This window comes from Stigmatopora nigra, chromosome 12 (assembly GCF_051989575.1).
Source record: "Stigmatopora nigra isolate UIUO_SnigA chromosome 12, RoL_Snig_1.1, whole genome shotgun sequence".
In the NCBI taxonomy this organism is placed as follows: Eukaryota; Metazoa; Chordata; class Actinopteri; order Syngnathiformes; family Syngnathidae; genus Stigmatopora; species Stigmatopora nigra.
Genome location: NC_135519.1, coordinates 12,856,803 through 12,873,894, shown reverse-complemented (window position 1 = coordinate 12,873,894; position 17,092 = coordinate 12,856,803). Strand labels below are relative to the sequence as shown.

The window sequence follows — 17,092 nt, the reverse complement described above, 5'->3', positions numbered from 1 at the left end:
TTAGTTCACCTGTTATTGTTTTGATGATGCAGGCAAACATTTTTTTAAAAATGATGTACAGTGTTCCTGATAGGTTCATTAATAATTATGCTTTTTTGTAATTGTCAATAACTGCAGGCAGACATCGTATTTAATTATTGACATTTAATTAAATAGATTGGATCACAGATAAGAACCTTAAGGGAGGATGTCTTCAAAAGTATCCTCCCGAACAGTATTTCGCGTACGGCTTTAAGGCATTTGGATAAAAACAATCACGCGAAGTAGGCGTGCCCCTTCAAAAATGCTTAAAGAAACGTATAACAAAAGCACCACCAAGCAAAAACATCAAAGTAGTCCGGATTGGAGGATCTTCTGTAGTTTTTTTACACGTAAAAAACATCGTTATTGGGAGTTGTGAACATTGTTTTTTTGGGCCTGTAAACAGCCATGACGTCATCAATGCCATTCCTGAACTCTCACCATGTTATTGACCATTTCTTTGATGCAATTACTAATTCTTATTGAAGTATTTTGTTTCCACCTCTTGTAAGATGATGTAATCTATAATTTTAACTTAATATCTTTAATTTTTTTTTCCTGAAAAAAAATCTGCGAAGCTCTGAATCCGCAATAGCTGAAGCGCGAAGTAGCGAGGGAACACTGTATTGATGCACTTTGAATTTGAAAATGGCGATGAATGACAGCCATGTTTTTCAGCTCACAATCTTGAATGCATCACTTGTAGTGAAATGAATGAAAAACATGAGGTGTCTACACTTGGATGTTTCATGACTACTAATGTGTATAAATCACTCCTTGTTGAGCGTTTCAATGTGTGTGTGTGTGTGTGTGCACATTTTTTAGTGTGCTTCTTTTGTTAGCTTGGCAAAAATGTGCAAAGTTATTCTCCCAAATTTATGTGCAAGTCCTTGTGGAAAGTGTTGAAAAATGGCAGCTCATAAGATTGAAGGCCAATTCGGCCGTCTTTCTTTTGGGGCGACACGTTCGCATCCGTCTGCTTTTCCGCCTTGTTGTCCGTACCAACTTCTTCCTTCGGCCATTTTATTTCTTTGCATCTCAGAGCTGAGGTCCTTGTTGAAAATTGTTCTTTTAAAAGAAACGACCATATATAGTAAGGCTTTTTTCTTTAAAAAACGACATAGTATAGTAAGGCTTTTTTCTTTAAAAAACGACATAGTATAGTAAGGCTTTTTATCGCCAAAAACGACATAGTATAGTTAGGCTTTTTATCGCCAAAAACGACATAGTATAGTAAGGCTTTTTTTCTTTAAAAAACGACATAGTATAGTAAGGCTTTTTTTCTTTAAAAAACGACATAGTATAGTAAGGCTTTTTATCGCCAAAAACGACATAGTATAGTAAGGCTTTTTATCGCCAAAAACGACATAGTATAGTAAGGCTTTTTTCTTTAAAAAACGACATGGTATAGTAAGGCTTTTTTTCTTTAAAAAACGACATAGTATAGTAAGGCTTTTTATCGCCAAAAACGACATAGTATAGTAAGGCTTTTTATCGCCAAAAACGACATAGTATAGTAAGGCCTTTTTTCTTTAAAAAACGACATAGTATAGTAAGGCTTTTTATCGCCAAAAACGACATAGTATAGTAAGGCTTTTTTCTTTAAAAAACGACATAGTATAGTAAGGCTTTTTATCGCCAAAAACGACATAGTTTAGTAAGGCTTTTTTATCGCCAAAAACGACATAGTATAGTAAGGCTTTTTTATCGCCAAAAACGACATAGTATAGTAAGGCTTTTTTTCTTTAAAAAACGACATAGGAAAGTAAGGCTTTTTTTCTTTAAAAAACGACATAGTATAGTAAGGCTTTTTTTCTTTAAAAAACAACATAGTATAGTAAGGCTTTTTTATCGCCAAAAACGACATAGTATAGTAAGGCTTTTTTATCGCAAAAAACGACATAGTATAGTAAGGCTTTTTTATCGCCAAAATCGACATAGTATAGTAAGGCTTTTTGATTCAAAAAACGGCATAGTATAGTAAGGCTTTTTTATCGCCAAAAACGACATAGTATAGTAAGGCTTTTTGAATCAAAAAACGGCATAGTATAGTAAGGCTTTTTATCGCCAAAAACGACATAGTATAGTAAGGCTTTTTTATCGCCAAAAACGACATGGTAAAGTAAGGCTTTTTTATCGCTAAAAACGACATAGTATAGTAAGGCTTTTTTATCGCTAAAAACGACACAGTATAGTAAGGCTTTTTATCGCCAAAAACGACATAGTATAGTAAGGCTTTTTTTCTTTAAAAAACGACATAGTATAGTAAGGCTTTTTATCGCCAAAAACGACATAGTATAGTAAGGCTTTTTTCTTTAAAAAACGACATAGTATAGTAAGGCTTTTTTTCTTTAAAAAACGACATAGTATAGTAAGGCTTTTTTTCTTTAAAAAACGACATAGTATAGTAAGGCTTTTTTTCTTTAAAAAACGACATAGTATAGTGAGGCTTTTTTTCTTTAAAAAACGACATAGTATAGTAAGGCTTTTTTTCTTTAAAAAACGACATAGTATAGTAAGGCTTTTTATCGCCAAAAACGACATAGTAAAGTAAGGCTTTTTTTCTTTAAAAAACGACATAGTATAGTAAGGCTTTTTTTCTTTAAAAAACGACATAGTATAGTAAGGCTTTTTTTCTTTAAAAAACGACATAGTATAGTAAGGCTTTTTTTCTTTAAAAAACGACATAGTATAGTAAGGCTTTTTTTCTTTAAAAAACGACATAGTATAGTAAGGCTTTTTATCGCCAAAAACGACATAGTAAAGTAAGGCTTTTTTTCTTTAAAAAACGACATAGTATAGTAAGGCTTTTTATCGCCAAAAACGACATAGTATAGTAAGGCTTTTTTTCTTTAAAAAACGACATAGTATAGTAAGGCTTTTTTTCTTTAAAAAACGACATAGTATAGTAAGGCTTTTTTTCTTTAAAAAACGACATAGTATAGTAAGGCTTTTTTTCTTTAAAAAACAACATAATATAGTAAGGCTTTTTATCGCCAAAAACGACATAGTATAGTAAGGCTTTTTTTCTTTAAAAAACGACATAGTATAGTAAGGCTTTTTTTCTTTAAAAAACGACATAGTATAGTAAGGCTTTTTATCGCCAAAAACGACATAGTATAGTAAGGCTTTTTTCTTTAGAAAACGACATAGTATAGTAAGGCTTTTTTTCTTTAAAAAACGACATAGTATAGTAAGGCTTTTTTTCTTTAAAAAACGACATAGTATAGTAAGGCTTTTTGAATCAAAAAACGGCATAGTATAGTAAGGCTTTTTATCGCCAAAAACGACATAGTATAGTAAGGCTTTTTTTCTTTAAAAAACGACATAGTATAGTAAGGCTTTTTATCGCCAAAAACGACATAGTATAGTAAGGCTTTTTTCTTTAAAAAACGACATAGTATAGTAAGGCTTTTTTTCTTTAAAAACGACATAGTATAGTAAGGCTTTTTTTCTTTAAAAAACGACATAGTATAGTAAGGCTTTTTTTCTTTAAAAAACGACATAGTATAGTAAGGCTTTTTTATCGCCAAAAACGACATGGTATAGTAAGGCTTTTTTATCGCTAAAAACGACATAGTATAGTAAGGCTTTTTATCGCCAAAAACGACATAGTATAGTAAGGCTTTTTTTCTTTAAAAAACGACATAGTATAGTAAGGCTTTTTATCGCCAAAAACGACATAGTATAGTAAGGCTTTTTTCTTTAAAAAACGACATAGTATAGTAAGGCTTTTTTTCTTTAAAAACGACATAGTATAGTAAGGCTTTTTTTCTTTAAAAAACGACATAGTATAGTAAGGCTTTTTTTCTTTAAAAAACGACATAGTATAGTAAGGCTTTTTATCGCCAAAAACGACATAGTATAGTAAGGCTTTTTTTCTTTAAAAAACGACATAGTATAGTAAGGCTTTTTATCGCCAAAAACAACATAGTATAGTAAGGCTTTTTTTCTTTAAAAAACGACATAGTATAGTAAGGCTTTTTATCGCCAAAAACGACATAGTAAAGTAAGGCTTTTTTTCTTTAAAAAACGACATAGTATAGTAAAGCTTTTTTTCTTTAAAAAACGACATAGTATAGTAAGGCTTTTTTTCTTTAAAAAACGACATAGTATAGTAAGGCTTTTTTTCTTTAAAAAACGACATAGTATAGTAAGGCTTTTTTTCTTTAAAAAACGACATAGTATAGTAAGGCTTTTTATCGCCAAAAACGACATAGTAAAGTAAGGCTTTTTTTCTTTAAAAAACGACATAGTATAGTAAGGCTTTTTATCGCCAAAAACGACATAGTATAGTAAGGCTTTTTTTCTTTAAAAAACGACATAGTATAGTAAGGCTTTTTTTCTTTAAAAAACGACATAGTATAGTAAGGCTTTTTTTCTTTAAAAAACGACATAGTATAGTAAGGCTTTTTTTCTTTAAAAAACGACATAGTATAGTAAGGCTTTTTTTCTTTAAAAAACAACATAATATAGTAAGGCTTTTTATCGCCAAAAACGACATAGTATAGTAAGGCTTTTTTTCTTTAAAAAACGACATAGTATAGTAAGGCTTTTTTTCTTTAAAAAACGACATAGTATAGTAAGGCTTTTTATCGCCAAAAACGACATAGTATAGTAAGGCTTTTTTCTTTAGAAAACGACATAGTATAGTAAGGCTTTTTTTCTTTAAAAAACGACATAGTATAGTAAGGCTTTTTTTCTTTAAAAAACGACATAGTATAGTAAGGCTTTTTGAATCAAAAAACGGCATAGTATAGTAAGGCTTTTTATCGCCAAAAACGACATAGTATAGTAAGGCTTTTTTTCTTTAAAAAACGACATAGTATAGTAAGGCTTTTTATCGCCAAAAACGACATAGTATAGTAAGGCTTTTTTCTTTAAAAAACGACATAGTATAGTAAGGCTTTTTTTCTTTAAAAACGACATAGTATAGTAAGGCTTTTTTTCTTTAAAAAACGACATAGTATAGTAAGGCTTTTTTTCTTTAAAAAACGACATAGTATAGTAAGGCTTTTTTATCGCCAAAAACGACATGGTATAGTAAGGCTTTTTTATCGCTAAAAACGACATAGTATAGTAAGGCTTTTTATCGCCAAAAACGACATAGTATAGTAAGGCTTTTTTTCTTTAAAAAACGACATAGTATAGTAAGGCTTTTTATCGCCAAAAACGACATAGTATAGTAAGGCTTTTTTCTTTAAAAAACGACATAGTATAGTAAGGCTTTTTTTCTTTAAAAACGACATAGTATAGTAAGGCTTTTTTTCTTTAAAAAACGACATAGTATAGTAAGGCTTTTTTTCTTTAAAAAACGACATAGTATAGTAAGGCTTTTTATCGCCAAAAACGACATAGTATAGTAAGGCTTTTTTTCTTTAAAAAACGACATAGTATAGTAAGGCTTTTTATCGCCAAAAACAACATAGTATAGTAAGGCTTTTTTTCTTTAAAAAACGACATAGTATAGTAAGGCTTTTTATCGCCAAAAACGACATAGTAAAGTAAGGCTTTTTTTCTTTAAAAAACGACATAGTATAGTAAAGCTTTTTTTCTTTAAAAAACGACATAGTATAGTAAGGCTTTTTTTCTTTAAAAAACGACATAGTATAGTAAGGCTTTTTTTCTTTAAAAAACGACATAGTATAGTAAGGCTTTTTTTCTTTAAAAAACGACATAGTATAGTAAGGCTTTTTATCGCCAAAAACGACATAGTAAAGTAAGGCTTTTTTTCTTTAAAAAACGACATAGTATAGTAAGGCTTTTTATCGCCAAAAACGACATAGTATAGTAAGGCTTTTTTTCTTTAAAAAACGACATAGTATAGTAAGGCTTTTTTTCTTTAAAAAACGACATAGTATAGTAAGGCTTTTTTTCTTTAAAAACGACATAGTATAGTAAGGCTTTTTTTCTTTAAAAAACGACATAGTATAGTAAGGCTTTTTTTCTTTAAAAAACGACATAGTATAGTAAGGCTTTTTTATCGCCAAAAACGACATGGTATAGTAAGGCTTTTTTATCGCTAAAAACGACATAGTATAGTAAGGCTTTTTATCGCCAAAAACGACATAGTATAGTAAGGCTTTTTTTCTTTAAAAAACGACATAGTATAGTAAGGCTTTTTATCGCCAAAAACGACATAGTATAGTAAGGCTTTTTTCTTTAAAAAACGACATAGTATAGTAAGGCTTTTTTTCTTTAAAAACGACATAGTATAGTAAGGCTTTTTTTCTTTAAAAAACGACATAGTATAGTAAGGCTTTTTTTCTTTAAAAAACGACATAGTATAGTAAGGCTTTTTATCGCCAAAAACGACATAGTATAGTAAGGCTTTTTTTCTTTAAAAAACGACATAGTATAGTAAGGCTTTTTATCGCCAAAAACAACATAGTATAGTAAGGCTTTTTTTCTTTAAAAAACGACATAGTATAGTAAGGCTTTTTATCGCCAAAAACGACATAGTAAAGTAAGGCTTTTTTTCTTTAAAAAACGACATAGTATAGTAAAGCTTTTTTTCTTTAAAAAACGACATAGTATAGTAAGGCTTTTTTTCTTTAAAAAACGACATAGTATAGTAAGGCTTTTTTTCTTTAAAAAACGACATAGTATAGTAAGGCTTTTTTTCTTTAAAAAACGACATAGTATAGTAAGGCTTTTTATCGCCAAAAACGACATAGTAAAGTAAGGCTTTTTTTCTTTAAAAAACGACATAGTATAGTAAGGCTTTTTATCGCCAAAAACGACATAGTATAGTAAGGCTTTTTTTCTTTAAAAAACGACATAGTATAGTAAGGCTTTTTTTCTTTAAAAAACGACATAGTATAGTAAGGCTTTTTTTCTTTAAAAAACGACATAGTATAGTAAGGCTTTTTTTCTTTAAAAAACAACATAATATAGTAAGGCTTTTTATCGCCAAAAACGACATAGTATAGTAAGGCTTTTTTTCTTTAAAAAACGACATAGTATAGTAAGGCTTTTTTTCTTTAAAAAACGACATAGTATAGTAAGGCTTTTTATCGCCAAAAACGACATAGTATAGTAAGGCTTTTTTCTTTAGAAAACGACATAGTATAGTAAGGCTTTTTTTCTTTAAAAAACGACATAGTATAGTAAGGCTTTTTTTCTTTAAAAAACGACATAGTATAGTAAGGCTTTTTGAATCAAAAAACGGCATAGTATAGTAAGGCTTTTTATCGCCAAAAACGACATAGTATAGTAAGGCTTTTTTATCGCCAAAAACGACATGGTATAGTAAGGCTTTTTTATCGCTAAAAACGACATAGTATAGTAAGGCTTTTTATCGCCAAAAACGACATAGTATAGTAAGGCTTTTTTTCTTTAAAAAACGACATAGTATAGTAAGGCTTTTTATCGCCAAAAACGACATAGTATAGTAAGGCTTTTTTCTTTAAAAAACGACATAGTATAGTAAGGCTTTTTTTCTTTAAAAACGACATAGTATAGTAAGGCTTTTTTTCTTTAAAAAACGACATAGTATAGTAAGGCTTTTTTTCTTTAAAAAACGACATAGTATAGTAAGGCTTTTTTATCGCCAAAAACGACATGGTATAGTAAGGCTTTTTTATCGCTAAAAACAACATAGTATAGTAAGGCTTTTTATTGCCAAAAACGACATAGTATAGTAAGGCTTTTTTTCTTTAAAAAACGACATAGTATAGTAAGGCTTTTTATCGCCAAAAACGACATAGTATAGTAAGGCTTTTTTCTTTAAAAAACGACATAGTATAGTAAGGCTTTTTTTCTTTAAAAACGACATAGTATAGTAAGGCTTTTTTTCTTTAAAAAACGACATAGTATAGTAAGGCTTTTTTTCTTTAAAAAACGACATAGTATAGTAAGGCTTTTTATCGCCAAAAACGACATAGTATAGTAAGGCTTTTTTTCTTTAAAAAACGACATAGTATAGTAAGGCTTTTTATCGCCAAAAACAACATAGTATAGTAAGGCTTTTTTTCTTTAAAAAACGACATAGTATAGTAAGGCTTTTTATCGCCAAAAACGACATAGCATAGTAAGGCTTTTTTTCTTTAAAAAACGACATAGTATAGTAAGGCTTTTTATCGCAAAAAAAAGGCATAGTATAGCAAGGCTTTTTTCTTTAAAAAACGACATAGTATAGTAAGGCTTTTTTTCTTTAAAAAATGACATAGTATAGTAAGGCTTTTTATCGCTAAAAAACGACATAGTATAGTAAGGCTTTTTTTCTTTAAAAAACGACATAGTATAGTAAGGCTTTTTATCACCAAAAACGACATAGTATAGTAAGGCTTTTTTATCGCCAAAAACGACATAGTATAGTAAGGCTTTTTGAATCAAAATACGGCATAGTATAGTAAGGCTTTTTATCGCCAAAAACGACATAGTATAGTAAGGCTTTTTTATCGCCAAAAACGACATGGTATAGTAAGGCTTTTTTATCGCTAAAAACGACATAGTATAGTAAGGCTTTTTATCGCCAAAAACGACATAGTATAGTAAGGCTTTTTTTCTTTAAAAAACGACATAGTATAGTAAGGCTTTTTATCGCCAAAAACGACATAGTATAGTAAGGCTTTTTTCTTTAAAAAACGACATAGTATAGTAAGGCTTTTTTTCTTTAAAAACGACATAGTATAGTAAGGCTTTTTTTCTTTAAAAAACGACATAGTATAGTAAGGCTTTTTTTCTTTAAAAAACGACATAGTATAGTAAGGCTTTTTTATCGCCAAAAACGACATGGTATAGTAAGGCTTTTTTATCGCTAAAAACGACATAGTATAGTAAGGCTTTTTATCGCCAAAAACGACATAGTATAGTAAGGCTTTTTTTCTTTAAAAAACGACATAGTATAGTAAGGCTTTTTATCGCCAAAAACGACATAGTATAGTAAGGCTTTTTTCTTTAAAAAACGACATAGTATAGTAAGGCTTTTTTTCTTTAAAAACGACATAGTATAGTAAGGCTTTTTTTCTTTAAAAAACGACATAGTATAGTAAGGCTTTTTTTCTTTAAAAAACGACATAGTATAGTAAGGCTTTTTATCGCCAAAAACGACATAGTATAGTAAGGCTTTTTTATCGCCAAAAACGACATAGTATAGTAAGGCTTTTTTATCGCCAAAAACGACATAGTATAGTAAGGCTTTTTGAATCAAAAAACGGCATAGTATAGTAAGGCTTTTTATCGCCAAAAACGACATAGTATAGTAAGGCTTTTTTATCGCCAAAAACGACATGGTATAGTAAGGCTTTTTTATCGCTAAAAACGACATAGTATAGTAAGGCTTTTTATCGCCAAAAACGACATAGTATAGTAAGGCTTTTTTTCTTTAAAAAACGACATAGTATAGTAAGGCTTTTTATCGCCAAAAACGACATAGTATAGTAAGGCTTTTTTTCTTTAAAAAACGACATAGTATAGTAAGGCTTTTTTTCTTTAAAAAAACGACATAGTATAGTAAGGCTTTTTTCTTTAAAAAACGACATAGTATAGTAAGGCTTTTTATCGCCAAAAACGACAAAGTATAGTAAGGCTTTTTTCTTTAAAAAACGACATAGTAAAGTAAGGCTTTTTTTCTTTAAAAAACGACATAGTATAGTAAGGCTTTTTATCGCTAAAAAACGACATAGTATAGTAAGGCTTTTTATCGCCAAAAACGACATAGTATAGTAAGGCTTTTTTTCTTTTAAAAAACGACATAGTATAGTAAGGCTTTTTGAATCAAAAAACGGCATAGTATAGTAAGGCTTTTTATCGCCAAAAACGACATAGTATAGTAAGGCTTTTCTCGTCAAAAACGACCAAAAACGACATAGTATAGTAAGGCTTTTCTCGTCAAAAACGACCAAAAACGACATAGTATAGTAAGGCTTTTCTCGTCAAAAACGACCAAAAACGACATGGTATAGTAAGGCTTTTCTCGTCAAAAACGACCAAAAATGATCAAAAACGACAAAGTATAGTAAGGCTTTTCTCGTCAAAAACGACCAAAAACGACATAGTATAGTAAGGCGTTTCTCGTCAAAAACGACCAAAAACGACATAGTATAGTAAGGCGTTTCTCGTCAAAAACGACCAAAAACGACATAGTATAGTAAGGCTTTTCTCGTCAAAAACGACCTAAAACGACATAGTATAGTAAGGCTTTTCTCGTCAAAAACGACCTAAAACGACATAGTATAGTAAGGCTTTTCTCGTCAAAAACGACCAAAAACGACATAGTATAGTAAGGCGTTTCTCGTCAAAAACGACCAAAAACGACATAGTATAGTAAGGCTTTTCTCGTCAAAAACGACCTAAAACGACATAGTATAGTAAGGCTTTTCTTGTCAAAAACGACCTAAAACGACATCGTATAGTAAGGCTTTTCTCGTCAAAAACGACCAAAAACGACATAGTATAGTAAGGCTTTTCTCGTCAAAAACGACCAAAAATGATCATAAACGACATAGTATAGTAAGGCTTTTCTCGTCAAAAACGACCAAAAACGACATAGTATAGTAAGGCTTTTCTCGTCAAAAACGACCAAAAATGATCAAAAACGACATAGTATAGTAAGGCGTTTCTCGTCAAAAACGACCAAAAACGACATAGTATAGTAAGGCTTTTCTCGTCAAAAACGACCTAAAACGACATAGTATAGTAAGGCTTTTCTCGTCAAAAACGACCAAAAATGATTAAAAACGACATAGTATAGTAAGGCTTTTCTCGTCAAAAACGACCAAAAATGATCAAAAACGACATAGTATAGTAAGGCGTTTCTCGTCAAAAACGACCAAAAACGACATAGTATAGTAAGGCTTTTCTCGTCAAAAACGACCAAAAACGACATAGTATAGTAAGGCGTTTCTCGTCAAAAATGACCAAAAACGACATAGTATAGTAAGGCTTTTCTCGTCAAAAACGACCAAAAACGACATAGTATAGTAAGGCTTTTATTCTTTAACAAAACGACATAGTATAGTAAGGCTTTTTTATTTAAAAAGATGACCATTCAGCTATTTTGTGAAAAATTTATTTGAAAAAATGACCACATTTTAGGTATTGTTTATTGTTTTCAGGATCTTGGAGCTTCAGGAAAAGGGCGACCTGGATATCCTGAAACAAAAGTGGTGGCCGAAAAAGGGACGCTGCGACCTGCAGAGCCACGCCGAAGCCCAGACGGAGGGCCGAGCGCTTCGCCTGCACAGTTTCGCCGGGGTCTTCTGCATCCTGGCTGCCGGCTTGCTTCTGGCCCTCCTGGTAGCCGCCCTGGAGACCTGGTGGAACAGCAACCACTGCCGACGAAAGGAGCCCAAAGAGGTGACCGTTGACAACTCGTCCGGCCCCGAGCGGACCGCCACCGCCGCTCTCCCCGCTCCGCCGAGGCCTCGGTCCAGACCCAGACCGCCGGGCCCCCCGGTCCTGCCCAGAGACGCCACTGCCACACTCTACTTTATGGATCCGACAAGCGCAGACGCCAGCCCCGATTTAGTCGAGCTGCAGTACACGCAGTTATAATAGGTGTGCCAACCCCCCCACATCGTAGTGTGATCATTCCTTCTCATACCGGGAGTGCGGTCGTGGGGTGTGCCTAATCGCTGGGGTTCTCTCTATTCGGGTCCTGACTAATCGCTGGGGCTCGCGTGAGAGGAACTTTGGCTGTGATGGCAAAAAGCGGCGGGTTGGGCCTTCAGTTAAGTCCAGTTTTCTCTCAAACTAAAGGGTTTTGAGGACTGTTTTGGACACTTAAAATCGTCATTACGATACGGACAACAATTTTAGTTAAATAACTAAGTTTGAAGCTAGTGTCCAATGACCTTACTCGCAGGTTAGAAGGCCCTGTTGGCCCGCCGCCGACTATGTACTGCAGCGGTACAATTGCTGGCTCTCTTTAGCTCATCCATTCAAGTCTTAATGGCGTAGAGCTTGGCCACATCTGCACGAGGAACCCAGAACTACTAAGGCTTGACATGGATCCTTAAACTAAAGTGTGAGCACCAGCCCGTGACGTAGAATCTGAACCTTGTCCCACCAGCCAAGTCCTGACCTGACCCATAGCAGTAAGTGACTACCACGTTAGTGTGTACACATTACCCAAAATGCGTTTGGAAATTGGTTACAAAAACATCGTTTCTATTATTTTTTTAAATGATTGTCAACAGTGTTGAAAAGAGTTAAGGGAAATAAGCAATAAAATACTCTTAAGGTGCATAAATAAAAGATATACAGCACAATACTCGTATAGTGTTTCACTCTGGGGACAAGGCAAAAACTTTGTCATCATATATTTATATTTACAGCAGTGAAACAAAGTTTACAGAGCAAGAGAAAAGTCCGGCCACGTTGGAAAAGTCAAGTAAATCATAATTTAAAACATTACTTTACAGCTTACATACATTTATATAATTCAAAGATATATATATATAGTACATTTAATACTAAGTATTAGAGATACACACTTTGCAGAACAAAGATAGCCTAAACAACAAGAAAATACTTTACTTATGTATATAAAAACAGTATACTAAAACTTATAAATACACTACTGTTTTTACACTTTGTCTATTGACACAACTTTTCTCTTTTCGTCCTCGTTGTCCATCTAAAACAGGAAAATAGTGGACAGTCAGGTGTGCTAAGGAGGCGGTTGGGATGTGCAAAGGATAGAATGCCCACTTACCATGCCAAAAGTAGTTGGATCAATTCCCGCATCCTCCAAATTCTTACTCTTCAGCTGAAACAGAAAAAGGGGTAAGCCGGTTCAGTGCACAGTAAGTAGGTGGCTGGTAGCCTTAGCTCAAATGGTAGAGTGCTTACTTACCATGTCCAAAGTAGTTGGATTGATTCTTGCAAACTGCAACTTGTCACTGTTGATCTGAAACAGAAAAAGAGTGAGAAGTAGTAGAATGCAGGAATTGATTCAACTACTTTGGACACGATAAGCAAGCACTCTACCATTGTAGTTCAAATGGTAGAGTGATTGCTTGCTGTGTCCAAAGTAGTTGGATTGATTCTTGCAAACTGCAACTTGTCACTGTTGATCTGAAACAGAAGAATAGTGAGAAGTTGTAGGACGCAAGAATCGATTAAACTACTTTTGACACGATAAGCAGGGACTCTACCATTGTAGCACAAATGGTAGAGTGATTGCTTACTGTGTCAAAGGTAGTTGAATTGATTCCTGCATTCTGCAACTTCGCACTGTTGATCTGAAACAGAAAAATTGTGAGAAGTTGCAGGAATCGATCCAACTACCTTTGACACGGTAAGCAGGCACTCTACCATTTGAGCTACAATGGTAGAGTCCCTGCTCACCGTGTCAAAGGTATTTGAATCAATTACTGCATCCTGCAACTTCTCAAGTTCACCTGAACAGTGAGAAGTTGCAGGATGCAGGAATCGATCCAACTACCTTTGACACGGTAGGGAAGCACTCTACCATTTGAGCTAAGGCTCCCAACCACCTCCTAACAATGCACTGAACCGGCTCACTACTTTTCTATTTCAGCTGAAAAGTAAGTATTCAGAGAATGTGGGAATTAATTCAACTACCTTTGACACGATAAGCAGACACTCTACCATTTTAGCTCAAATGGTAGAGTGCCTGCTTACCGTGCCAAAGGTAGTTGGATCGATCTCTGCATCCTCCAAATTCTAACTTTTCAGCTGAAACAGAAAAGTAGTGAACTAGTCAATGGTAGAGTAAGAGGTGGGTGGGAGCATTAGCTCAAATGGTAGAGTGAATACTTACCATGCCAAAGGTAGTTGAATCGATTCCCAAATCGTCCAAGTTTTCACTTTTCATCTGAAACAGAAAAGTTGTAAGTTAGTACAGTGCACAGTATGGTGTGTAGATACTTTAACTTAAAGGATAAAGTGTTCACTTACCATGCCAAAATGTAGTTGATTCGATTTCCACGTCCTCCAAGTTTTCACTCTTCAACTGAAACAGGAAAATAGTGAGTCAGTCAATGGTAGAGTAAGGAGGTAGGTGGCTCTTTAGCTTAATTAGTAAAGTGCCTGCTTACCATGACAAAGGTAGTTGGATCGATTCCTGCATCTTCCACTTTAGCTCCAAACAGTAGAAGAATAGCCTGCACAATAAGCATACAATTAGACTTGTTTTGAAAATAAGAAGCCTTACTATACATGGGCATTTTTTGAAGAAAAAGCCTTACTACACACCAACACTCGCGTCAGATCATCGGGATTGGAATTAAGCTTGCTGATGAGTTGATTCAGGTGTGCTAGATGAGGGAGATATGGAAAATAGAACAGAGTTAGTGACTAGTGAAACAAAGTTAGGAGTTAGTTAGTTTAGTGTCGGATTCAAAACGGCTATTTAATACTTTAACCCATTTCCGTCCTATCGTTTCGGCAGATCCACTGAATTAGATGACTTGGACTTGCATGCAAAAATATACAATTAGGAAAAACTATTGTTTTTTTAAGATTGTTTTCGAGTTAAAGTCACAAAACTGTTGACATGGGTCAGGCTCGGTTCTGAAACTACAAGTCCTGGTCTGTGATTGGCTGGTGTAAAAAGACGAGAGGTCGGGACACGGGGGCCGGTCGGGCAGGGGTCGATTCGAGCTAGCCGCTTCATCTTTTATGTCTTTTGTGGTTTGGCATTAGCATCTATACGGAAGCTGGAGGCAGAAAAACTAGCAGATTTGAAGTATTATATGTTGAAATTATGGTAAAAGTTGTTTTTCTAAATAATGCCTCCACCTTTTGTATGCTGTCATCTATCATTAACTGTAGTATGAATGTTTGCATCAAGTATTTTGGCCATTTCGATCGTCATTTCATTTATATTTGTAAGCAAACATGTCTGTGTTTGTTGGCGATGTGATTGTTTTTATGTGTGTGTGTGTTTAAGTGAAGTTGTACACATGTTGTCTGCAAAGTAAACAAAAGGTGACTCACCGATGCTGTTTAATTGGCTTGTAGCGGACTCGCCGAGGCTGGGTTTTCACGGCAGGTCAAAGGGTTCAAACTCCTGGAAGAGAGTGTGTTTACATTAGAAGTAGGCAATCATTTAAGAAATGATAAAGTACAGATTTGAAAAAAAACGCAATTTTTAAGTCTGGTCGAAGGAAAAAACAACTTGATCTACAGTCGATTTTTGTCATTTAAGGGTTTTTTACCTGCTATGCAAAATTAATTTACAATATATAGTTTTAACTTGCGTTGAATCGATTACTTGGACGATTACTTTTCAAGTATATGACCACTTTTGTTAGATTTACAGTAATACTTAGTTTAAGGCGATTCGTTGGTTCGTAGGTGAATACCACGAAGTTTGGACATCGTCTATTTAATGTTATTTTAACTTTTAAAACCTGTACTGTACTATTATTTAACTCCCAATGGTAGTTACTAGCCAGTAAAATAATCTACAACAGTTTCATGCCTCTATTATTTATTCTATACGATAAACTTTTCATACATATTTGTCGGATTTGAACTGCAATGTGATAAATCCGGGTAGTGACGAGGTACTACTGTAGTAAAAAATTAGATCAAAAACTAAAAAGATTCAAAATTTGGAGAACTTTAAAAATGAATAAGATGTAAAGTAACCAATAATCTGCAATTGTTTCATATCTATTATTCTTCCTACACGATAAACTTTCCCGACATACTTGTCGAAGCTAAACATGTGGTGAATCCACATAGTAGCGAGGGACTACTGTAGTAAATAATTTAATCGTAAACACAAAAAGATCTAAAATTTTGGAAAACTTAAAAAAATAATACGATGTAAAGGAACCAATCGGATATTATTTAAATACAGCACTGTTGTAGACCCAGCCTCGTTGAATCCACAGACTTAAGAATCCCGAAAAAACAAAACAACCCAAATAACCTTCCTATTTCTCCCTTTTTTTCCCTCCACTCTTATTTGAAACAATTTTCCCACGAATCCTCACCTTTTTTTGGTTCACATCACCCACCTCATCCTTTCTTTGCATTCCATCTCTCCTCCTCCCCACAGGACAAAGAGGTGAACCTGGAGCAAGTCCACCAGCGTTTAAACAGCCTCCTGGACGAAGACCTGGCCCACAAGCAACTACCGGGTCCATCCATCGAGATCTCAACCCTGGACATCGGCGGCGTGCAGCCCAGCCAGTCCCTGGAGGTCTTGTCGGCCAGGGAGTACCCGTCCCGCCGTGGGGGGCCGCCGCCGCCGCTGTCGGTGAGCGCCTTTCTCCGCGAGGGCCACGGGACGGGACGGACGCTGGGCGTGGCGGCGGCGGGCGGCGGCCGGACCCTCCCGCTACCTCTCAGCAGCGCCACCATGCCGTCCATCCGGTGCAAACACAGGGCACCCAACGGGGGGTTGTTCCGTCAGAGTCCCATCAAGACCCCCGTGCCCATGTCCTACCAACCCATGCCGGGGGGGGTGGTGGCCATACCGGAGGGCGAGGCCGGCCACGGGACCTCCATCTGAGCGCCGATGTCTCAAAAAAGCTATAAATAGAACACAAAAAAGGGGGAAAAAATTAAAAATACATTTTTACGATGAATGGGGAGGAAACCTAGCGGGTGGGAGGGGTTAAAGAGACTCTAAAATGTACATATTTGTAACTATAGAGAGAGAAATGAGACATAACAAAGTGTATTTTGAATATTCTCCAGTGAGTTTAAAGAAGAAGAAGAAGAAAAAGTATGGATGGTATTTGGGGGGAAAAAAGTGACTGTTTTGAAAGGCTTTGTAAATTTTTTTTTTGTTCTTAACGAATAAAGGTGGCAATTCTTTGTGGTTGTTTTTTAAGTGCCAAGTTATACGATGTTTTCTTTCAGATAACTGAATGTATACTGTGAGAAATCATGATCTAAAAGGACTTTTTTGGAATGAGGGAGGGGCATTTCAATGACTCTATTGTTTCCTATGAAAAGAATAAAAGGCTATAATGCAAACAAAAAATGACTTGATGTTTGAAATTTGCAAAAATTACAACTTTTGGTTTTATTTGAGGGAATTTAATGCTAATTTTAGGACCAAAAAAATGTATTTTAAAATTTTCTTAGAATTTTTTTAAAGATTTAAATGAAAAAAATATCAAACATTTTACTTATTAAT

General features: G+C 34.3%; 1 protein-coding gene and 1 long non-coding RNA gene across 4 annotated transcripts in view; one reads left to right on the top strand and one right to left on the bottom strand.

Moving 5' to 3' along the window:
- The window catches only part of grid1a (glutamate receptor, ionotropic, delta 1a), a 186,479-nt gene extending 169,942 nt beyond the window's left edge, over positions 1–16,537 (top strand). Inside the window, exons 13-14 of one of the 3 annotated variants that reach the window (XM_077729383.1) lie at positions 11,082–11,322; positions 16,004–16,537. In XM_077729383.1, coding sequence (XP_077585509.1) covers positions 11,082–11,322; positions 16,004–16,459 — 697 coding nt within the window. In that variant the 3' untranslated portion in view covers positions 16,460–16,537. Of the gene's footprint in view, positions 1–11,081; positions 11,524–16,003 lie in introns of all 3 variants that reach the window. The other 2 variants (XM_077729380.1, XM_077729382.1) reach the window with 2 other exon arrangements.
- Positions 12,521–13,808, bottom strand: LOC144205189 (uncharacterized). The gene is made up of 4 exons (XR_013328028.1): positions 13,754–13,808; positions 12,824–12,877; positions 12,683–12,736; positions 12,521–12,604 (listed from the first exon to the last, which is right to left on the bottom strand). It is a non-coding gene; the product is annotated as an uncharacterized LOC144205189 (long non-coding RNA).
- Positions 16,538–17,092: the final 555 nt, after the last annotated feature.